Here is a 24,652-nt window from a genome sequence, read left to right as displayed (position 1 = left end):
GTAGTCTTATGGTCTTGTTGGTGAAGCTGTTGCGTTTTGGCCACATGGCCCTCCCTGCCTAGCTGCCAGTCCCCAGATAAAGTGCCCCACGAGGAAAGGAGCAGTTGTGTCCACGAGGAAGTGTTCCCAGGGCTGCTGCTTCCAAACACACACTTTCTGGAAAAGCAGGAGGGCCTTCTCCATCTGGAACGTGGAAGGAGGCTCTAGCCAAGACGTGGTAATGTCCTGCCACCATTCCAGCCACCTCTGCCATTTGTGGGGCCAGACAGGCTTCGTCCCTGCAACCTGGGGACAGCCTCACTCTCCTGTCCACACCCACCCAGCCCTGCATCTTCCAAGCAGCCTGGCACTTCCCACCCCAACAGCAGTGACAGGGAGGACTCAGAGGGGGGCTGGGGCAAAGGACCTGGTCTTGCGAGCAGGCTTGTCAGCAGAGGGCCTCTCCTGGAGCCCTGCCCTTAGTGTCCTGTGTGAAGCCATGGAGCCATAGGATGCTTCATGGGTCTGTTGTAGCAACAGGTGAGGGTCAATCTTCCATTTGTGACCTTGACTCCATCTTCGTCTTTTTCTAGGATCTTGCTTAATCGCTCATTTCCTTTCCTGAAAAACCTTACAGTAAATCTCCTCCTCTTCATTTTCACGCATGGTCCCTCAGTTCAGACCTCTACAGTCATTTGCCTGGGAACAGCAAGCTTCCTTCATTCATTTGGTCATCCATCTACCTATTCATTCAATAAACATGTATTAAAGAATCTATAATGTGTCAAACACTACTCTCGGCACTTGGTGTGCAAGTATGAGCGGTAAGACAAGGTCTATGCTGCATTAACATGTGACACATGCTATGACAGAAATCCATCCACGTTACTGTGGAGACGCAAAGGCAGGCAGTGCCAACTGCACTCAGGGAGGGGAGGGCGTCACGGAAGGTTTCATGGGGGGATGTGTGTTGGGTTGTCAGTCCGAGAGGAGGCCTGCAGAGGCCTGGTGTTCCTGGACTTAAAGAGTTCACTGGGCTCAGCTGGACCAAGGGTGCTGGGGTGGGGTTGGGGGAATTCAGGGAACTCCCCTGAGAGTTTTGAACATCATTCCAGGAAGGAGAGTTTAAAGCAATCAAAGACATAGTCAGTTTTCCTTTGAGAAAGACCCTTCTGGGGGCCCTGCTGAGGGTGCCCAGAGATGGGTAGGGCCTCAGCCAAGGCTCCAGCGATGGGAGCAGCGTGGGGTCAGATGTGTAAAGTGTCACAGAGGTTCAAGGACTGGGTCTCAGGGGAAGGTCAGAAGTCTGGGAGGAAGGAAACAGCCAGGAGGGTCGCCAGCCTCTGACCTAGGTGACCGCTCTGATGGGGAACGTGGACCTCTTCACTGGGCCCCTGCCTCCAGTTCCACCCCTCTGTGTCCTTCAAACTGCTACCAGAGTGCTCTTCCTAATGTGTGAAGCTCACCAGTGTGTAAAGTGACCAGTTTAGTCAAATGTGTAAGCAAACAGTACAGTTCTTCCCCATAACAGAGCAAATGTGTGGCAGCCTCATATTCACAGCCCCTCGCTGTCCACCATGCAGCTTTCCAGCCCTGTCCCCCCAACTCCCCATCTCTGCCTTATCACCAGCCCGCCGTGCTGTTTCACACCTCCAGGAAGCTGGCTTATACTCTTCTCTATCTACAATACCCTCTTCCTGCTGTCCACCCTCCACTCCTACTCCTGCCACCCAACCAACCTGGTCAACTCCTACACCTCCTTCAAGTTCCACCTGAAGCCAGGGCCCCCACCGCCGCATCCCCTGCCCACTGCCGGGGCAGCAGGTCACTCCTGGTCTGCGCTGCCGCTTGTCACGACCATGCCTCTTTCAGGGCGCACAGCTCACACTGTGGCGGTCTTCTCCTCTAGAAATAAACTCTCTGGAGGAAGGCCCAGTGTCTTACTTGCGTCTGTGCTCCTGGCACCCAACACAGGCCGTGGTGCTATTAGTGAACAGGCTCAAATGTCTGCACACTTCCTGGGGGCTTCAGGGATTTGGGTCACAGAGTAGCCATCAGCCCTACACCTGGGGACCTTTAGAAATAACCTTGCCAAGGTGTAACTCCCATACCTTCTAGTTCACCCATTTAAAGTGCACAATTCAGTGCTTTTTAGTGTATTCCCAGGGTTGTGCAACCATCTCCACCATCTAATTTTCAAACACACTGTCCCTCACAGAAGGAACCGTGCACCCATTAGCAGTCACTCCCCACTGCCCCTTCCCCCAGGCCCTAGCAACCACTGATGTACTTCCTGTCTGTGCAGATCTTTCTGTCCTAGACATTTTATATAAATTGAAACATACAGTAGTGACTTTTGTGTCTGGCTTCTTTAACTTAGCATAATGTTTTCAAAGTTTGTTCCTGTGTCTCATGTCAATACCTCCTTCTTCTTTTTGTGATCAGCTAATAGTCCATCATGTGGATATGCCACATTAGTTGTCCACTCGTCAGTTGAGGGACATTTGGGTTGTTTCCCTTTTCTGACTATTATGAATAATGCTGCTGTGATCGTTTGTTTACAGGTTTTTGTGTGAATGTTATGTTCTCATTTCTCTTGGGTGTATACCTACTAGTGGAATTGCCAGGGTCATATGGTAACTATGCTTAACATTTCAAGGAACTAAAAACTGTGTTCCAGAGCCGCTGCACCATTTTACATCCCTACCAGCATCGTACGAGGGTTCCAGTTTCTCCACATCCTCACCTACACTTCCAGTGCCCGACTTTTTGAATATAGCTATCCTCGCGGGTGTAAGGTAGTATCTCTTTGTGGCTCTTGTTTGCATTTCCCGAATGACTAATGAGGGTGAACAACTTTTCATGTGCTCATTCATTGGCCCTTTGTACACCTTCTTTGGAGAAATGTCTATTCAGATGCCTTACCCGTTTTTTAATTGGGTTGTTTATTTTCATTGTTGAGTTGTAGGAATTCTTTGCAGATTCAAGATACAAGTCTCATCCAGTTTACTTCCTCTTTGCTGCGCTCAGTCACCTGGAAGGAGCAGGAGGGGCTCAAGCACACAGACAAGGGGAGCCCCCGAGGCACTGGCAATACAAGCCACCCACGAAGCTCACTCTTTTGGGATTTCTTCCAGCTGAGTGTGGAGGGACAGTGGAAGGAGAGGTGTCGGGGCAGGTGCTGTCGCCCGGGTATCCAGCCCCCTATGAACACAACCTCAACTGCATCTGGACCATCGAGGCTGATGCCGGCTGCACCATTGGGTAAGTGTCAGGACCGACAGTTTAACAGCCGCCAGTTGTGCAGGGGGGTCATCGCCCGTGTCATCACCAGGCCACTCAGCTAGTGGCGGGCCCTGCCCACCACACCTAGAAGCCCTGGTTTTCAGCGGTGTTTGCTGTGACCCCATACTTGAGGTAGAGCCCATGAAAAACCTGGGAAGGCCAGTCTCAGCCTGACGGGGCCTCAGTGCAAGTTCAGACAACTCTGTGGCCTGCGTGGCCCAGTCACAATAGACTAACTGAGAGTATAGGCTTTAAGTAATGCAGACCCCAGTTTGAATCCTGGCCCATTTGCTGTTTGCAGGACTGGATAAGTCCCTATGCTCTCTGAGTCTATCTCTTTCTGTAGCATTTGAGTTATAATACTGGCCTTTCAGGATGAAGCACTTCAATGAGACCTTGCATGGAGTGTGCTCAGCATAGAACTTGAAACGTAGTAAATATTTAATAATGGCTCTGTGGTTACAGCCTTCACAGTAGTGAGCATCAGCTTAGAGCTGTGTGACCCCATTGCTTCCCTTCTGTGGTCTGAGTTTCCTCATCTATGAAACAAGGACAAAAATGCTTGTGCTTTAGGGTTGTGGAGGGAATAATTACAAAAACCAGTTCAGGTACTTCATACATACTCCCTCAAAACAGAACTTCCTTTCCATACAAGCACGTGACTAACAGAAACTACTTATTGGAGTTCCAAGGAGTCAGGCAAGAAAGGAGCATCATTTATCGAGCACAGGGCCTGGCACCTATATTGTCTCATTAACTCTTCACAATATGAATAGTAAGCCCGAATAAAAAGTAGACATTATTACTCATCCATTTTACAGATGAGAAAACTGAGATTCTAAGGGAGCACCTAGTGTGCCTCAAGTTCGCACAGTGAATCAGAAAGCCGGGATGTGAGCCCAGGTCTTTCTGAATCTACTACTATGTCATGCTGCTGGAGAAGCTGGGCCTCGGGCTGTGGTTCAGATGAGCTGTGAGGAAAAGAGCAGGTTGGGTGGCAGGATGAAAGAAGATATAGAAGGAGGGCCAAACAAGGAGGCAGGAGAGGGAACAGCCTGGCTGGTATGGGGGATGCCTGCGGACAAGGGATGGTGGGTAGAGAGGGTTAGAGTGTGGCCCTCATGGAGGATCTTAAAATGCTGCTGAACAAGAGGGAGCCATGGAAGGTTCTTGAGCAGGACTGTCCCAGCAGGGTTATTTACAATGGAGAGAGCTCATGGGGAGAAAACCAGGCAGGAGTCTGTAGCCATGACCCAGGAGTGCGGTGGTGAGGATTTGGGCCAGTGGGAGCCAAGGCAAATAGCAGAAGTGTTGCTAGGAAGAGATCCCGGCCCTGGAGAGTTTTCTGTGAAGGGGAACTGGCTGAATGGCGTGTTGCTGCAAAGACACAGATACCCATTCATATATCCACCGATGTCCACACATCCTTAGACTTGGTTCAACTGAAATTAAAGAAATAGATGAAGTGTTTGCTAGGTGCAAGTTTTTGAGCTAAGCCCTTTGCAAAATGAGGTCAGCAGAGCTCTGAGGGTTTTTGCACTGTTAGGAAGACAAGTTCAATATGTACATTCGTCCTGCACACTTCTGCTGGAATGACCTGAAAGGAAGCACACCTAATCCACTCACCCGCTGATCAGAAACCTTCCGTGGCACCATGCTCACAGAAGCTAAGTATCTTACCCTGGTTTTCAAGGCCATCATGACCTCAACATACCACCCCTACCGTGTTTTCCCCACTTCTTTTCCATGACATTCCAGCAAAGCTAAATTACTGGTGGCCCCTGAACACATGCTCCCTGCCTGCAGTGCCTTGTTTCCACTTTGCCCTCCCTGGAATGCCACGCTCCCTCCAAAGGCTTGTGCCTAAAATTCCCCATCCCTCAAACTTAAATGCATGTGTCAGTCCACCCAGGAGGCCGTCCCCAATCCCCTCTCCTGGGGGCCTTCTAGGAGTCATTTTTCCCTCTTCTGAACTCCCATCGCCTGTGGCCTGTATTTCCTTTATGACACTGACCGCTTTCCTCTTCTATTTATGCTCCTGCCTCACCTTCCCCGCTTGAGCTGTGGTCTCTGCCTGACACGTCTCTGCTGGGCTCCTGGCTGTCAGCATGCTGCTCCCTCCAGCACCTGGCAGGGGCTCAACAAGTATCAAGTGATGGATGAATGAATGAATGAGTGAATGAAGCAGGGCTCAAGAATAACAGGAGTTATACGACTAGCAGATCCATGATAGTCCCTAAGTAAATATTACATGAACAATGAGTGAAATCAAGAGCATAATGACTCTTTTACTTTAGTGCCCATGTATGCAAATCAAGAGACAGTTTTCCCACTTTCTTACCTTGGAACATCACTCATTCATTCCTTCATTCCTTCGTGTAACAACTGCCTGTCTGTTTAAGACATGGCAACGTCTGTGTGAGGTGCTGGCACTGCATAGAAGAATGAGACCCAGGCATTCCTGCAAAGGGGAGATGTGCATGCCCACACAGTGAGGTGATGCCTCACTGCCCACTCCCAACACCCCCATTTGGGTAACCAGCTGCAAAGTTAAGGGGATCCATAATTACATTGAATTAAGACAAGCATGAAAAGCCCCTTTTGGGTTGGAGCCCTTGTTCAGAGAAAGGTTTAGTTATTATTTTTTAAATGAGAATATCTTCATTGAATGTTTCTATATAAAAAGATAGATGCTCTTTTTTTTAAAATTCAATATGCAACCAATAAAGAAATGTACAAAGTAAAGATCAACACTCCCCATAATTTGGCTCTGTTCTCCTCTACACACCCCACATAAGATAACCGTTGATTTCTGTTTGTTCTACTTAATTCTTTTTGCTATTTTGTTATGTCAATATATACAGAAGCAGAAGCAATAAATATAGTTTCTCAAACAAGGTAATCTCTCTGCATGGCTCAGTAACTTGCATTTTGATTTACCATTTAATCATATATCATCATCTTATTATGTCAATATATATAGATCGGCCTCATCCTGTCTGATGGCTACCGAGAATTCTATTGTGTGCACAACCATCATTTATTTAACTACCCTCCTATTAATGAAGTGAATGTTTTCAGGTTTTCACTCCAGTAAACATCCTCATTCATGAATCTTTGAACAGTTGTCCGATTATTTCCTTAGGATATATTCTTAGGAGGCAGATTTTGATACATGACCTCGAGTTCTCTCTAGATAGTCCAGCAATTCATTCATCCACTGCAGGCCTGCTTCCCCACACGCTTCACTAGATGTTGCCAACCCTGTCAGTGTTCACTAGTTTGATGGACAAAATGGTAGTTAACTGTCTTAGTTCCTTCAAGTTCTTCATATATTTTTCTTCTGGGGAGTTAATTTTTTTTCATGCAGCCTGTTCAACCAGCTTGCTTTCTAAATAGTCTATAATTTCAGCTTAGATTTCTTTTTAACCTGGATATTTAAGAATTTTAAAAAGTTATAAGTGGCTACATGTTTCATGTGATCTTTTTTATTATTTTTATTTTTACTACATTGTACCTTTTTTATTTTTAGTATTTTTGTCTTATTTATGTTTTATGTATATTTGGAGAAAGTGAGAAGAGTAGGGTTTCACATATTTCTTTTGCATCAAATGTATTATGCTTTCTTTCAAACGAAATGTATCACGCTTCTTTATCACTTTGTTTTTAACTTCCCGTTGTTAGCTGATCTGATTTAACTAGCTCTGTTTTTCCTCTGGTGATTTGAAAGTTCTCTCTCTTATTTTTATTCTGCCATTGACACTGTTTTTTCAGTAATTCTGTCTCCAACAGTTTTGATCTTGTTACTTATCCCCCTTTATTTTGGAAATGTTGGTGTTTTCATGTTTATTTCAAGGAAACTGCATTTTTTTGCTTTCAGATCCCTTTTAACAAGGCTTCTTTTGTTTATATGGATGTATTGTCATCTTGTATCTCCCTGAGAATACTATTTATGTTTTGTTTCACAACATCTCTAGTCAGTCCCCTCCCCCAACCCATAAACTGCATTTTGCAGTTGGGCCATTTGGTCTCTGATTGTTCAGCTGGATTCCTTTGAAGAACTAATTCTCTTTATGTCCCAGGAGTTCTGTTTTTCATTCAGTATCAAGTTGTAGCTAAGAGCTGGGCTCTGGCACCAGTCTGCCTGCCTCTCTTACTAGCTCTGTAACTTGGGAAGTTCTTTTAAGCAAGGACTCTGTACCTCAGTTCTCTTATCTGTAAAATGGTAGAATTTGTTATTATTATTAAACTATCATTGATATACAATCATGTGCTCAGGTTTCACATGAGCAACATTGTGGTTACTACATTCCCCACTATTATCAAGTCCCCACTACATACCGCATTACAGTCCCTGTCCATCAGCGTAGTAAGATGCTATAGAGTCACTACTTGTCTTCTCTGTGCTACACTGCCTTCCCCACGCTCCCCCTATATTATGTGCACTTATCATAATACCCCTTAATCCCTTTATCCCTCCCTTCCCACCCACTCTCCCCAGTCCCTTTCCCATTGTTAACTGTTAGTCCATTCTTGGGTTCTGTGATTCTGCTGCTGTTTTGTTCCTTCAGTTTTTGCTTTGTTGTTATACTCCACAGATGAGTGAAATCATTTGGTACTTGTCTTTCTCCACCTGGCTTATTTCTCGGAACATAATACCCTCTAGCTCCATCCATGTTGTTGCAAATGATAGGATTTGTTTTTTTCTTACAGCTGAATAATATTCCATTGTGTATATGTACCACCTCTTCTTTATCCATTCATCTACTGATGGACACTTAGGTTGCTTCCATTTCTTGGCTATTGTAAATAGTGCTGCGATAAACATAGGGGTGCATTTGTCTTTTTGAATCTGTGATCCTGTTTTCTTAGGGTAAATTCCTAGGAGTAGAATTCCTAGGTCAAATGGTATTTCTATTTTTAGTTTTTTGAGGAATCTCCATACTGCTTTCCACAATGGTTGAACTAATTTACATTCCCACCAGCAATGTAGGAGGGTAAAATGGTAGAATTTTAAACAGTACTCATCACCTAAGGCTGCTATGATGATTAAGTGAATTAACACATCTAAACACTTAGAAGAGTGCCTAGCACATAATTCCCAAGTAATGAGAACCCCCTCCAGGAGGTAGGTAGGTGGTTGTTCCTTTTACCCAGATGGAGCTTCCCCTAAACATAGCAGATTGTAGATCACCCTTTAGAGTCACAGGTGGTGGATGCCATCTGTGTGTAGGAACAGGCTTTCCCTGGGGTGTGCCAGGTGGGGGAGAATGTGAAGTGGCTCATAGGCCAGTCTGTGAGACTGTTCCAAATAGCACAGACATGGAAGGCTTGCCGACACCTCTCCTCACCCTGTCCCAGCCCCAGCCAAGCACTGGAGATGACCAGAGGGATCTGTGGTCAGCCTCACCCCAGCAAACGTGGCAAGGATAGCCCCTTTCTAGGAGTGCCCAAGAGGGATGGGGGGTGGCTGCCGGGATCAGTGATCAGGCTCAGCCCAGGGTAAGGTCCAAACAGGAGAATGGGGCCCTCCTAGCTGTGCGTGACAAGATGGGCTGGCAGTCAGATCGTGCCTGAACACAGGGGCCACCTGCAGCATTTGGCAAGTGTTTCTCCCTAGATGCCAATGATGAGACAGGCTGGCCAGTTAACTCCTTCTAGGAATGGCAGCTAACAGCAGGAGAGTGGACAGTGGGCTCTACCCTCCATGTCACTCTTTCCTGTGTTGTCAGTACATAGAACGTGGAAGTTCCATCCCATAGGGGTGGATCTCTTCTCCGTTTCCAATGTTGGGCCAGAATTTTCCTTTCTATAATCAGAAGACCAGCTCAGACAAAAATTGGAGAATGAAAGGAGGCAAAGCCTTTTGCTTTTGGTCCCACCCCTCTACTGAACATTATCAAACACCTCCAGCATGGCAAGTTCTGGACCTGTTATTATTGCCCCTGTTTTATAGATGAGATCATCGAGGCCCAGACAGGATGAATGTCTCACAGTTACCAGTGATGTGAGTTTCAAGCCTGTTTTTGTCTAGCCCCAGTCTCTTTCTCTTCCCAGTCTGTCATGTCGACCCTAGTTTAGTTCCATTTAACACAACGTTAACTGAACACTTTGTGCCAGGCACTGTGTGATGCTTTGCAGGGGGGAGCACACAGGCCTGACAAAAGCCAGTCTTTCTCCTCCAGCAGCTTACGTTCTAATGGGGAAATAGACCCAAACAGGTACCTCCAAGACAAGGTAGCTACTAGAAGTAAGTGCCAGCCAAATTCAGTAGTGGAGAAGAGAGAGAGAAGTTCTGCCTGGAGGTGCAGAGGTGAACAGTCCTATCGAGAGGAGGGAAGGAGATGAAGGCATGAATGTGGGGAAATAGAGGGTCTGTCCTTGAAAGAGCATTCGGTTGGTGGGCTGGAGACTGAAGGCTGGGCAGAGGGAGATAGGGTTGTGTGGGTAAAGAGCGGTCTCTGCGGGACCCTGGGTGCCAGGATGATATTATTCTCAGTATAATGATGAGCCATTCGAATATTTTGAAGACACTTCTGTTAGAAAAACTTGGAGCCTTTACTCAGTTCCAAGCATTCTGCCAGGCAATGAGTGTATAAATATAAATAAGATAGTCTTTTCCCTTCTATGTAAAGTTTAGATAGATACTTTATCAAGAATAGAAGTAGAAAAACAGACTAAAGCTGGCTTCAGCAGAGGGAGGTTCACTTTTCTCCTGGAACAAGCCTCTGAAGGCCCCATCTAGACCTGGTGCAATGGCTCAGGATGCTATTACCTTTCTCCTTGCTCTGCCATTCTCAGGCGTTCATCCTCATGGTTACCTATTAAGCTGCTACAGCTCCAGACATTGCATCTGTGTTCCAGCCTAAAAGAAGAGGGAAGAGGAGAGGGCACAGAGCTTTCCCCTAGTGATGGTTTGCATTTATTCAGGAGGAAACACCATCCTTACAGACAACTCCCTGTATTTCATTAGTTGGAATTTGTCATGCCTGGCTCAGGGGAAATCAATTTTGTTTTGCTTTTGCAGTTGTAATTGTAGACACAGATGAGAGTTTCAGAAAGGGAGTGCCAATAGGCCAACCTACAGTGTCTGCTACAGGTTCTAACACAGTGTGGTAAATGCTATGGTAGAAGAATATACACAACACAATAGAAAAGCATTTGCAAGGACAATTCATAATTCCAGGTGGCAGTTGGGGGCAGGGTGTTGCAGAGAAGTACTATTCTAGTTGTACTTTAAAGAACAGTAGTAGTTCACCATGCAGGGTGGAGGTAAGGACCTCCATCTTAAAGAGCTGAAAGAGAGAAAGGGGTGAATGTACACATCCGCCTCTGGAAGAGCCTGTTGTCTGGTGTGACATGATGATATCTCCACTTCAGGAAGATCAGTGGTGGCGATGCAGGGGACAAACTGTCTGGTAAACTAGTGAGGAGCCTAGTGTAACTGAGGAGTCTGGTTATATTCAGAAGAACTAAGTTTTGTTTCTTGAGTACAAATTTGTCTAGGTTCAGAGCTGTGCGTGGCTGGCTGCACAGAAGGGAAAGGAGGAGGGAGAAGAGGCAGCCCTTTAAGCCCTTTGCAGATGTGCTTTCCCTGAAGAGGTCTGGGGCCTAAGGAGGATGGAACTTACTATTCCTGGAAGCTTTGATTTCTGTTCCTAATGCTCATTTAGTCATGAAGCTCACATTTGACTAATAATCCTAGTTTAATTTTTAACCATAGAGATGTTTCTCACTGATTAATGCAGAGGCCAACCTGGAAACTCCATTCTTGGCTGTTGGTCAGAACGCAGTAGGATTACCAAGAGAGGGGACCACAGTTCTGATTAACCAGAACCCCTGCCCAGTGATGCTTGTTTTCCTAGGAGGATGCTGGACTGGACAAAACATCTGGCTCTGTCTGGAGCCGATTCCCCCGCTGCAGTTTCATTTCAGACATAGGGCAGCAGTTCCCCCACTGTGGTCAGTGTTGCTTGCCTTTTACCAGCAAGTGGGCAGCTGGCCCAGAGGAGGCAGAAGGCACCAGAAGCAAAGCTTCTGTTCAAGGCTCTTGCCAGAAGTTGTGGCCACAGGGTAGGCAGCTTCCAGAAGGTTTATTTTTGAGCAGTGACAGTGAGTTAAACCTTAAACAGAGAACGTCCATGTATCTGCTCTGCAAAAGCTGACCTCCTCAAGGAACTGAACATATGAGCAATACACAGTGGGGCATTCCTTCGTCAGATTTAAGGTTTCAGCAAATCGGGGAACAGTCAAAAGGAGCTCAAAACTTCTTTTTGAAGGAGACGTGGATAACCTGGATAACCTGGTAGGTGTAAATAGCTCTAAGAGTGGCAGTGCTCTCTAGCAATTTAGTATTTCTTGGATCACTTCTAGAAAAAGAAACACAAATTACTTCAAATTATCCAAGAATAATAATCCAGCTGAGCTACACTGAACACTCGAATTGGTGGGAATACCTCAACTTGACTGCCAGTTTACAATGCCAGAAATGAATTCCAACATCTCTTAGGAGGGGAATAAACAGTTCGGCCGAAGAAATGCAGACCCTGTTGGTTGGTTACACTTGTTGGTAGAGACACACTAGTATAGATCTTTCCCTTCCAAAAAATAAGTAATCAAATAATCAAAAAATAAGTAAACAAATAATCAAAAAATAAGTAAAATAAACTTGTGTTTATTTTACTGTCACTTAAAACATACCATCCCTAAAAAAAGATAACCTTTTTCCCTAAAGAAATAGAAACATATTTTCTGAAAAGTTTTGACCACAGTAGACAGAAGAAAATTTAAATGGATATATAGATAATATTCTCATTTAAACATGAGGAATAGGGATGATAAGTAGATAATGGATGATGGAATGGGGATGGGGAGCTCCTGAGATAGAAAGACAGTGACAGACGTCAGTAAAGATGGAAAAGAAACCAAATACACAATAGCAATTAAAATGCACAGTAACAACATTTGCCTTGTAAGAAATACTAGCTTTAAAATAGGAGACAGGCTGGAGAATCTCTCTGAGACTGCAAAAAGCATGAAGGTATGGAAGTAATGAAAGAAAAGTTGCCAAATGTAGAAGACAGAGTACCAATCCAGACAGAATAAATGAAGAAGAAAAACAAGTAAAGAAACAAGGTACAGTAAATGCAAAATGTTAGCAAACTCCTCTGAGGAGAGAGGTAGAAGGATGGACCAGAGCTAAAACATCCTTGGTCTTTCGTGAATTCAAAGGACTCATTAAGTTCCAGGCAAAATGAATTTGATGCAACTTGATGAGAAATGAAACAGTTCCAAGGATGATAAAAAATCCCTAAAAGCTTTTGGCAAAACACACTCACAGGTAAGCATAAGATCAGCCTTCTTCAAATAAAACAGTCCTTTATGAAAAACTACCACCACAACTAGTCCAAGCCTCCTAAAATTTCTTCTCTGTACAAGCAAAGGCCTAAGCCAGTGGTGTTATGAGACCCAAAAATCATTGATTCAGCTAGGCTATAATATGCACAAAAGCTCCAGAAAATTGCTACTCAGACTTTGTGATGAACTTGCAATGACATTGCAATGATGGCCCCCAAAGATATAGATCGGGTTCTAGTGACTGGAGCCTGTACATGTTACCTTACTTGGGAAAAGGATCTTTGAAATGAGATTATCCTGAATTATCTGGGTGGGCTCTAAATGCAGCCACATGTATCCTTTTAAGAGGGAGATCTTATAGACAGACACAGAGGTTAGAATGAGGAATGCCAACAGCCACCAGGGACAGAAGAAATTATTTCATGTGATAGAATGCAGAGTCCACGGTAACGCTGTCATGCATCTTTAAGCACCATATAACCTGAACAAGAAAACATAGAGCAAAATCTGTCAGAAATACAAGGAGAAATTTAGTATTGTGGGAGACTTAACACATCTCTCTTAGTCAAATAAGAAAAATTGTAGAACAAAATGGAGTTTGTTTTAGGTGATGTTACCATTTATTGATTTAAATCTATGTGTCAGGCTCAGTCCTCAGTGCTTTATGTGTGATTTCATTTATGACAATCCTCTTAGCAACACTGCTGGATAGATGATGTCACTGCCTTTTCATAGAAGAGTAAACTGACCCTCCACAAGCTCACCTGGTTAGCTGTCACAGAACTGGTATTTGAACCCAGGTCTTTGATTCCACAGCCACTGTTCCTAACACTTCGTTGTATAGCCTCTTCAGGAGGCATGAGCCTTTCATTTTATGGAAAACATTTCTTTGGAGAAGAATAAAGATATATCTGCCCCTCCCAGGGTCCCTGACACCTCCAGGGCAGGTTCTGGCTAATGATTGGCAGTCAAGGAGCCTTTATTTACAGAGCAGTGATGACAAAAGAGCAACTGGTCCAAGGTCACTCAGCAAGAAAGAGTGCAATGCAAGGGAATAGCCCAGGTCCCGCATTTGTGCCCCTACCGCCTAGAACACCAGTCATCACAGCTTCCTCAGTGACCTGAACCCAGGTTTCTTCTTTCACTTATGGAAATAACAAAAGAATCTTTTTCTTTCTATTGAATACTAGCTGGTCCCAGGAAAGAAGAGCCTCTAATTTTGCTCTAGACACCAATGCTTGCTTTGGGCTTTGGTCTGTCTGCTCAGTTTGTGCTCTTTGGATAGCACGACACTTTAATTATTATTGTCTGCTGTTATGATCATGGTTTAATTGTTGGTTTGCAGCTCCGTGGCTCAGAGGGGGGCATTTTATAAAACAAGTGCTATTTTCTTATTGTCATTTCTAGTGTCAGTGAGGATAATTTAAGTGGCATTCTCATTTGGGGACAGGAGCGATTTCTGACCCCCTTCTCCCTGCAGCAGCTGTTCGTTTGCATGCCATTCCCCCACCGCACTCCCCAATGTATAAAGATCCCCCGTAATGCCCTGTATGAGTACAGCGTCCATTGTGTTCCTGCAGTGGTGACAGTTGCTTGCGCGTACCCAAAGCCCTTTCATATTCTGGGGCCCAGTCGGAAAGCAAGTGAAATCAACATGTCAAGATGCTATGGAGGTTTTTTTCCTCTTCTTTGCATTTCTTCCTAACATGCAATGGAAATCCCAGAAGCAAGTTTTGCCTGTGGACAGCATTGAGAGGGGTAGGCTTCTGCAGTGAGAATCTGATGCTATCCTAGCTTTTTTAGCTGTAGACGCTGGTAGAATATCTCTTCCTGTCCTTGAGGCTGAGTGCTGTGAAACTTACCGGACTTACCAGCAAAGCCCTTGGGGAGCCTCAGTGGTGGGCTGGTGGGAAGAGGTGTAGGAGCGCCCTCCTCTGGGGGCCTGCCAGTGGGAGACTGTGATGGAAGGGGGATCCGAGGAAACACTGTGATGGAAAGGTATGCAGAGCCCCCGAAAAGAGACAGCCCCACAATCCAGGGCACCCTGCAGTTGAAGCAGGCAGCAGCCAGCTATGAAATGAAGACCCAGCTGGAGGGAGAGCAAGCAGAGGTTCAGGAGAGCCCCCAGAGGCCAGGGGACTGCTCAGCAGAGCTGGCACACCTGTTGGTCCTCTTGAGTGCCCAGGTGGCACCCAGGCAAACCAGACACCAGGCCTAGGACACTGGGGCCAACCCAAGCCTCTGGGGAGAACAGAGCTGCCCCCTCCCTGCCCCCAGCCCCGCCCCAGCACCACAGGAACCAGGGGCCACGCCTGCCTTACCTTCTCTAAAGCTTGCGCATCACCGCCATGCCCCGAGACTGTCCGCTCCTGCCTTCTAGGGCTGCGCCTTCTTCTGGTCTTCCTCCTACCTCTCGACTCCTCATTCTTAGTCTCCGTGAGCTGCCCTTCCCCTGCTGATCCTTAATGCCAGTGTTCTCCAGAACTGCCTTCTCTGTGTGCTTCTCACACTGCATGCTCATCTGTGGGGCTTGTCCACGCCCATGGCTTCAGGCCTCGCCCTCTCCCACCTTCACTCGCTGCTCTTGTCTTCCTGAAGACCTTGTCCTTTCCTGGGGGTGCCTGGCGCTCTGTCCCGTCCGTGCCCGTGTGGCCTCTCGTCTTTGCCTGGCATTCCCTTCTCCCACACTGCTCACCACCCCCTTCATCTGAACCTATCCTCTTCCTCTCTGAAGAAACAGAATAGTTGTTCCTCCTTCGGGGGCCTTGCCTCACCCTCTCAACCCAAGGTAGGGTCCTTTTCTGTACATATTTTACCACAGGACTTACCACACCACATTTAGGAGCAGAAATATGCCATATTCCTGTCTGTATCACCAGTGCCTGGCATGCGATCTGCCCCTAGTATCTGCTAGCTCTTGAGTGAATGTGTGCATATTAGTATCTATATAGGCTCAGAGAACCCACAGAGCGGAGCTTACAGAGACTGAGACTGAGGTGCAGCCTACCTATGTCTTCTGGGTTTAGACTATGCAACTAGCTCTGGCCCAGGGTCTGCATGGCAAGGTCCTATCTCTTTGGTAGTGATAAAGCACCAAGATACAGTTGTAAGATCCAAGGAACTGGGCATGGGCATGAAAAAGAGATGTCGGGACTTCCAGCAAAATAGGAACTATCTTCCTTAGCACACAGGATTTAAGTTGCTTCCTGCCGAGTGGCACAGTACTGTTAAAGACAGTGGGAGAGTTTGGCTGAACTATGGGTGAGCCAGTCATTCATTCATCCATCAGTTCACCCAAATCAAGAGCTTAATGTGGGTAGGGCTTGTGCTGGGTACCAAAGATGTAGAGATGAATGAGACACAAACACAGCAGTTAAGAAACTTAGTAAGACAGGCAAGTCAGTGGGTGGCTCTGACTAAGCAGGAGCATGCAGCAGGGGCATCTCATCAGATCAGGGCCACAGGGATGTGTGGAGAAGCTCCCCACTGGATGTGGGGTATCTACCAGCACACATTAGTCAGGCGATGTATTCATTTACTAGAGCTGCTGTCATAAATGCAATGACTTAAAACAACAGAAATTATTTTTCTCACAGTTCTAGAGCCTAAAAGTCCAAAATCAAGGTGCCCATAGGGCCACGTTCCCTCTAAAGTCTCTAGGGAACAATCTGTTTATGTCTCTCTCTCAGCTTCTGGTACTTGCCATCAACCCTTGGCATCCCTTGGCTCATAGACATTCCACTCTAATTTCTGCCTCCAACTTCATATGATCGTTATACGGTCTCCTCTGTGTCCAAATATCCCTCTCCTTTCTCTTATAAAGACGTTGGTCACTGGCTTGAGGGCCTGCCCTAATCCCGCGGGACCTCGTCCTGACTCGGTCACATCTGCAGAGACCCTCTTTCCAATTAAGGTCACAGTCACAGTATCAGGGGGTTAGAACTTGAGCATACCTTTTTGGTGGAGACAGTTCAACCCACTGCAGGAGGTGGGAGGGTGTGTGTGGGTGTAGGAATCTTCCAGGCAGAGAGAAGTCCCTAAAGCAAGAAAATAAGAAGGAAAAGCATGAAGGGTGAGAGGCATGGGGGATGGCAGGTGGGGCTCATGAAGGATTTGGTGCACCTCAGGAAGCCTGACTATTCTGTAGGGAAAGAACAGGTGTGTGGTTCAGAAAGCTCACCTGGCCCTGGTGGGGAGGGTGGACTGATCCAGGAGGGCCAGTTACACTCTCGTGCCTCTGTATGTGCAGTTCTGTCTTGCAGTCTTCCTCACTCTAAATTTACTCGTGCTTTTCTTTCCTCAAAACTGCTCCAAAGACACCTCCTCCTTGAAGTTTTCCTTGCCTCTCTCAAGTAGAAAAAGACACTGTGAAAGGCCATTGGTATGAGACAGAAGTGTTGTGGACACTGGCTGCAACCCTTACTAGCTGTTCAATGACCACCCCCCAACCCTTGCCTATATTAAGCCCTGGGGATTTCAGTTCCCCCTTCTGCAAGATGGTGAAAATAGACTCTAAACTGCAGGGGGGTTATAAGGATATTAGACAATATACATAAAGCACTTGGTGCGTAGATTATTTGCAGATGTTTAGCTCTCTTCGTCCTCTGGGTATTTCAACAGCACTTTCTTTATCCCACTCTTTAGCACCTATTAAACATAATATGTTTACAGCGTATCTCTCCTTCAATCAGCAGCAGTAGCCTCCAGGAAAAAGACACGGCGTCCACTTTTACACAGCTCTCAACACAGAACTCGGCACACAGCCCACTGCTGCCCCAGCCTGTGTGGTGTCTGTGGCCCAAACACAAAAGCACACATATAAGCAAGGCATCCTTATGAAGGGGGACCTTTCCCCTCTTTCCTTCCCCTCAGTGCCACCCCTTCAGGGGGCATGGTGGGAGCAGGGTCCGCACGCTGTTTTCAGTATTTCAATAGCCAAAAGAAGACTGGATGTTCACCTGCAGCAAAGTTGCTCAGGCAAACCCCAAAGTCTGTTTTACCCCTAATTATCCCTATGGATCAGAACTTCTAACTGACATTTTACAGGCTTTGGTTTCTATAAGATGAGGAAAGTCTTCAGTAAGAGCCATAATAAATGTGGTCAGTTTGGTAAAGCAAGTCTTCCCTGGTCATCAGCAAAGATGTATAACAAAAGGGTTGCTAGACTGCCACAGCCACTGCCCCCTCGCCAACTTCCCTGCATCCACTTAGTCTTGTCAATATTCTCATCTGGCAGCAGGAGTGATCTTCAAATGTAAATCAGATCCTGTCAGGCCTCCACTTAAAATCCTTCAATGACCTCTTAGCCCATAGAATGAAATCCAAACTTTTCCCCAGCCCACAGGGCCCCCACTTGGCCTGGCCACGCTGGGCCCAGAGATGACCAGAGTGGCTTTGCATTGCTTAGATGATCCGGTCCAGTTCCTTCTTGGGGCTTTTGCACATCCTGCCCTTTATACAGAGAAAGCTCTCCCTACCTCTTCGTCTCCCCTGCTCCTCACCTAGCCAGCTCCCTGTGAGCCTCTCTTCTTGCTTAAATGTCACCTTCGTAGAGAGGGCTTCCCCAGCCACTCTGTCTAAAGTGGTTACTCCACCTCGGCACTCTGCTGTCTCCTCCACTACATTTGCCATAGCTGATAATCTTTTAATGGATTTGTGTATGCAGAGTATTGCCCATCTCCAGACACAACTGGAAAATGACACCCTGTCTGTCATCTTCACCATTATCTCCCAGCACCCAGCACAGAGGAGGTGTTTAAATAAATGAATGCATTGAAGAGGCCTGGGGCTTCAGCTTCGGGCCTGCCAACTGCCAGGTCACATTGTTTCTGCAGGCAAAGGACCTCAACCTCCCTCCTGCCACTTCTCTTCACTTCATTAATGCCAAACCTTTGACTTGGTCTGATTATCAGATCAACTAAGCTGAATGCAACAAACTGGCATTTTTAATTCACAGCCTTGAGTATCTGCCCTAGAACCTTGTGTCCTTTTCACATGTTAATGGCTGATCACTGAAAGGGCCTCTGCAGCACATGCCTGGCTGTGGGCCACAGCCTCTTCCTTCTGGAGGTGTGGGCAGCTTATCAGGGGAGAGAGGGAGCGTTAAAGTCTGATCTGGGTGATAATTATATAATGTAATTCCGGCCTGCTCTCTAGCCAGCCCTTGACCTTGGGCAAATCATTCAACCTCTCTGAACCTCGGTATGCTAATTTATAAAGGTGAAAATGTTGCTACCTACAAAATAAGGATGTCTGTGAGGACTGAATGGAGTAATGGGGAAGTGCTTTGTACACAGTAGTGGTGGTTCTATAACATTTTCTTTCATTTCCACTTTGTCTCCTTACTCTCTCTTCACAACTTCCTAACAGACTGGTCCTCCTGGGGTTTCATTCATTTGTTCTTCAGTTCACTCATTCATCCAATTACTCACCTTCAGGGACTTCAATCAGTCTCTAACTAAAAGAGGATAAAACCAAACTCCCCTGGCTAATTCTGAGGCCCCATTATCTTCCCTCTCAGTCCAGCACTATTTCATGCAGCATCTTCACACCACCTGAACCCCACCGGGGTGACACCTTTCTTCCCAGGCCCCTTAGCCTCTCCCCTCTGCTTCCACGTCTTGCTTCATGTTATTAATCCAAAGGGAACACACTCCCTTTCATGCCACCCAGACTTCAAGTCTCATTTGTTCCTTCCTTCCTGACAAGTGCAGCCCATGAGAACCTTCTCTTGTCTGAGAACAAGTCCAGAGCACCGCACAGCTGATTTCGTGGTCTGCTGCCGTGGCTGGCTGTGGGTCACAAGCATGAGGTGACAGGGAAAGCAGAGGCAGAGGGGGCAGCTTGGTACAGCAGTGAGTATGCGTGTTTGCTCTGCGTCCTGGGGGGCTCCTCCTCCTTTCCAACCGTGTGTGGGACCCAAGTCTGCCCGTCTGTTCCCTGCTGAATGCCTTGAAGAGAAGCCCATCTGGCTTCACTCTGTCAGAAGCCTCAGAGGGGAGGCCTGCCAGGGGGCGTCAACACAGCCATTGAGAAAAACCCACATAGCTTCTGGTGGAATTGCCACCCATATATATAAAAGGCTCTGCCTAGGAAATCTAAGTCACTTGAATCTTATCAGAACTAACTAGTTACTGAAAATAAGAAACATACATACATCCAGCAATAAATGTGTCAAATTAAATCTTATTCATAACAGAGCAAAATAAAATAAAACATGAATTTAATAAGTATGCAAAGAAGAAAGCCAGAAGATTTTACCAAAGTAGATGAAGTAAGCCCTCAATAAGATATCGACAGTGTTCTTGGCTGGATCAAATAAGCAACATAAAGATACCAACTTGCCCAAATTAATCAATAAACATGGGCAATTCTAATCACCATATCAATAGGATTTTTTGGAATTTGATAACTGTAAAGTCATCTGAAAGGCTAAGTTTGGGAAATTAGCTGAATTTTAGGGGAAAACTCTGAAGGGGAATTTGCCCTGTGAGAATATCAAAGTGTGAGAATATGAAAACCAAAGCTGAGTAGCATAGCTACTAGTAGAATCCAGTATAGGGAAAAGAGGCAGCCCAGACCCGGGGAGAGAGTCTAGAATCAGAGCCATGACCAGGCGGCATTTCAAGCCCGTGGGGAGAGCCTGGATTCCTCACGTCAGGGGTCTTCATGCCCCAGGCACCACGAGCACCATCCAAAGTGTCGAGCGCATCCTGGTTGCTAGGCTGCAGCAGTGAACAAGACCTGGGCACACACTCATGAGAACTATCTTCCATTAGGGGAGACAAGTAGTAAATGAATGAACGAAGTACAGATTGTAATAAATGCCAGGGAGGGAGTAAACAGCTTTTCGATAGTCAAAATATGGAAGAAGCTACTTTAGATAAGTGGTAGGACAATCGAGTGCCAATTAGAAAAATAATGAACCTATAAACCTCAAAAAAAAAAAAAAAGAACAAGTTCTGGGAAAATATGAAAGTTTTCCTTTTAATCATTTTGGGAAAAAGAGGGTTTGCAAAAGCATAACATGACATCCAACATCTTTTAAAGGAGATTAACAAATTTGACTATACCAAAATAGATACCATAAACAAAATATAAAGGGAAAAGAGACATCAGATGCTAGCAGAGAATAGTAGCAACAAAGGTATAGAAGAGGAATCAAAATACGTAAAAACAATAAAAATTTTAATGTGTAAACGGAATTTTTAAAAACTACCTCAATACAAAGGATGTAAAGATATAAAATGGCCAATAAATATATGCAAGCATATGCAACCTTACTAAATTATCAAAACTTAAAACACCAGTGAGATTTCATTTTGGCTTAGCAGATGGGCAAGTATTTTAATATGGATTATATTTACAACATTGTAATATCTTATGTTGATGAAGTTTAGAGAGAAGAGTCACATTAATACTCTCTGGTAGTAATGTAAATTGATACAATTGCTAATTAAAGGGAATAATTTAGCAGCCCTTATCAAAATTTTTAAAAATATATACCCATCCTTCCAAAAACCTATCCCTATAAGTCAACTGAAAAAGTAACAGAAATTTGCAAAGCTCCATAAGGATGGGAGTATTCCTTGTGGTCTAATGTGAAATACAACAATGTTCATTTCTATAGGAAAAAAAATTAAGTATATATATCTCCATAATCTGGTATTATGTGAAGAAAGTTACATAAGACTGTAAAACACAGTCCCACTGGGGGTAAAAAATTGTATGCGTGCACTTTGAAAACAAGTCTGGAAGGATATGTACCAAAACTATTACCAAATGAAGAGCTCTGGAGAACAGATTGGTCTGTGTGAGAGAGACTTTTTAAAAATTCAGTACATCTGTATATTGTGTGCCTTTTTCTGCCTTGAGCATGTCTTCTTTTTATAATTTAAAAAGATATTTTTAAAAGGAGATAGTGATAAATGGATTGGATCCTGGAATGGAAAAAGGACATCAGTGGAAAAACTGGTGAACGCCATAAAGTCTGGAGTTGAGTTCATAGTAATGCACCAAGGAGTGTTTCTTAGTTGTGGCAAGTGTACGTGGGAAATGTGAGACCATTACCAATGGGAGAGATAGTCAGGGGTCTTTGGGAATTCACCCCACACAAGGAGACTCCCCACGGCCCCTGCAGGCTTGCAGGGATTGTCTCAGCCTCGCCTGTATGGAACCAATATCCGGCATTCTGCCCTAGGAGACTGGGATGTAGGCTCAGCCCTGCCCTCACCACAGCTGGCCAGCTTCTCAGAGACTCCAAACAACCCCTGAACTTTCTACCCCACCCCTTTCTTTAAGACTTAGTTTTTAGTCTTTAAGACTTTCTTGAAGACTTAGTTTTTCAGAGCAGATTTAGGTTCACAACAAAATGACACAAAGGTACGGAGATATTCCATTTGTCCCCTGCCCCACACATCCACTATACCAGAGTGGTACATTTTCTAAAATTGATAAACCTACATTGATGCCTCATTATCACCCAAAGTTTATGTTAGAATTCACCCTTAATGTTACACATTTTATAATTTTGGACAAATGTATAATAAGATGTATCCACCTTTATAGTTTCATAAGAGTATTTCCACAGCCTTAAAAATTCATTGTGCTTCACCTATTCATCCCTCCCACCCATCCACCTACTGGCACCCACTGACCTGTTTACTGTCACCATAGCTTTGCCGTTTCCAGAATATAGCTGGAATCATATAGTACGTAGCCTTTTCAAAATGCTTCTCTCACTTACTAATATGGATTTAGGATTCCTCCATGTCTTTTCTTGGCTTATTAGCTCATTTCTTTTCAACACGGAAAATATTCCATTGTCTGGATGTACCACAGTTTATTCATCCATTCACTTCCTGAAGGATGTCTCAGCTGCTTCCGAGTTTTGGCAATTATAATGAAAGCTGTTACAAACATCTGCATGCAGGTTTTTGTGTGGATGTAAGTTTTCAACTCCTTTGGGTAAATAAATACCAAGGAGCATGACTGCTGAATCATATGGTAGGCATATGTTTGGTTTTGTAAGATACTGGCAAGCTATCTTCCAAAGTGGCTGCACCATTTTGCATTCCCACTAGCAATGTCTGAGAGTTCCTGTTACTCCATCTCCTCAGTTTGCTGTTGTCAGTGTTCTGGATTTTGGCCATGTGATAGACATGTAGCAGTATCTCCTTGATGTTTTCATTTGCATTTCCCTGATGAAATATGATGTGGCACATCTTTTCATATGCTTATTTTCCATCTGTATATTTTCTTTGGTGAGGCACCTTGCAAGGTCTTTAGCCCATTTTTAAATCAGGCTGTTTTCTTATTATTGAGTTTTAAGAGTTCTTGCTATATTTTTTAATAACAGTCCTTTATCAGATGTGTCTTTTGAAAACAGTTTCTCTCAGTCTGTGATTTGTCTGCTCATCCTCTTGACATTCTTTTGCAGAACAGAAATTTTTGCTTTTAATGAAGTCCAGCTTATCAGTTGTTTTTTTCATGGGTCATGGCTTTGATATTATATATAAGTCATCATCACACCCAAGGTCATGTAGGTTTCCTCCTAAGTTATCTTCTGGGAATTTTACACTTTTCTGTTTACATTTAGGTCTGTGATCCATTTTGAGTTAATTTTTATGAAGGATTTAATGTCTACCTCTAGATTCGTTATTTGTATGTGAATGTCCGATTGGTCCAGCACCATTTGTTGAAAAGACTATCTTTGCCTATTGTACTGTCTTTGCTCCTTTGTCAAAGGTCAGTTGGCTATTTATACTCACATTTCTGGGCTTTCTATTCTGTTCCGTTGAACCGTGTGACTCTCATTTCACCAGTACTCCACTGTCCTGATTACCGTAGCTGTATAGTGAGTCTTCACATTGCGTAGAATCAGTCTTCCAGCTTGGATCTTCTTCACTATCGTGTAGCTATTCTGGGCATTTTGCCTCTCCATATAAATTTTAGAATCGGTTTGTGGATTTGGGGATTTTGACTATTGTTTTCTACCTGTATCCTTTGTCGCACTGAGACCCAGCCTTCTCAGCAATATCCTCACAATCTAGAATGATGTGGAAATGGACTCAGGAGTGAGGTCTGGAGATGGCCCGTGAAGGGTTGAGGAGGTGGGTGGAGGTTGACAGTGGCAACATGAAGCTCATGATAATAAGTAAGATGCACAAAATCAACACCCCCCTCACCTTTGCCCCCATTGCTAGTAACCCACAATGGGAGGGGACAGGCTGGATCAAAGTCTAGGAGATTCCACACTTCTTTTTCTCCTTCCTGCAAGGCTTTCTTGGGTTAATGAGCTTCCCTGACCGGCAGCCCCGGGAAAGAAGGGGCTGAGCCCAGTGTGACTGCCTGCCTCTTTTCTCCGCCCAGGCTCCACTTCCTGGTGTTTGACACGGAGGAGGTACATGATGTGCTGCGCATCTGGGACGGGCCCGTGGAGAGTGGGGTTCTGCTGAAGGAGCTCAGCGGCCCAACCCTGCCCAAGGACCTGCACAGCACCTTCAGTTCGGTCGTCCTGCAGTTCAGCACCGACTTCTTCACCAGCAAACAGGGGTTTGCCATTCAGTTCTCAGGTCTGTGCTCGCCTTCTGAGGCCTCCTTGCCGTTTGCCGTGCCTCATGGCACCAACTGCTCCTCCGTCTCCCTCAAGTCCCTGCTTTCTCTATCTCTCCACTCATGTAAAAATATTTACTGAGTATCCACTATGTGCCTGGTACACAGTTAGCACGTGTTCAAATATCTGTGCTGAACTCCCTCTGCGGGGGAAGACAGGCAGGTTAATAGACACTTAACAAGTTGATAATTATCTGGAGGGAGAAGTATAAACTATAGTGGTCAACTTGGAGCATCAGGGAAGATGTTCCAGAAAAGGTAATGGCCAGGCATGAATGGAAGTTACAGAAGAAAGGAGAGTTTTGAGGAGGAAGTAATTAAGATGTGGAGGTGGAGTGGCCATGGAATTGGACTTGGGAGCATTTGTGGACCCTGTTAAATGAAAAAGAGGAAAAGGATACCCTGGGTGTTATGAGCA

General features: G+C 45.2%; 1 protein-coding gene across 4 annotated transcripts in view; it reads left to right on the top strand.

Moving 5' to 3' along the window:
* The window catches only part of CSMD2 (CUB and Sushi multiple domains 2), a 598,906-nt gene that overhangs the window by 432,807 nt on the left and 141,447 nt on the right, over window positions 1-24,652 (top strand). For all 4 annotated transcript variants that reach the window (XM_057499978.1, XM_057499977.1, XM_036885219.2 and 1 more), the window contains 2 exons: window positions 3,117-3,243; window positions 23,992-24,194. In XM_057499978.1, the coding sequence (XP_057355961.1) occupies window positions 3,117-3,243; window positions 23,992-24,194 (330 nt within the window). The remainder of the gene's footprint in view (window positions 1-3,116; window positions 3,244-23,991; window positions 24,195-24,652) is intronic.

Source organism: Manis pentadactyla, chromosome 4 (assembly GCF_030020395.1).
Source record: "Manis pentadactyla isolate mManPen7 chromosome 4, mManPen7.hap1, whole genome shotgun sequence".
Lineage (NCBI taxonomy): Eukaryota > Metazoa > Chordata > Mammalia > Pholidota > Manidae > Manis > Manis pentadactyla.
This window is presented reverse-complemented; position numbering and strand designations above follow the sequence as displayed.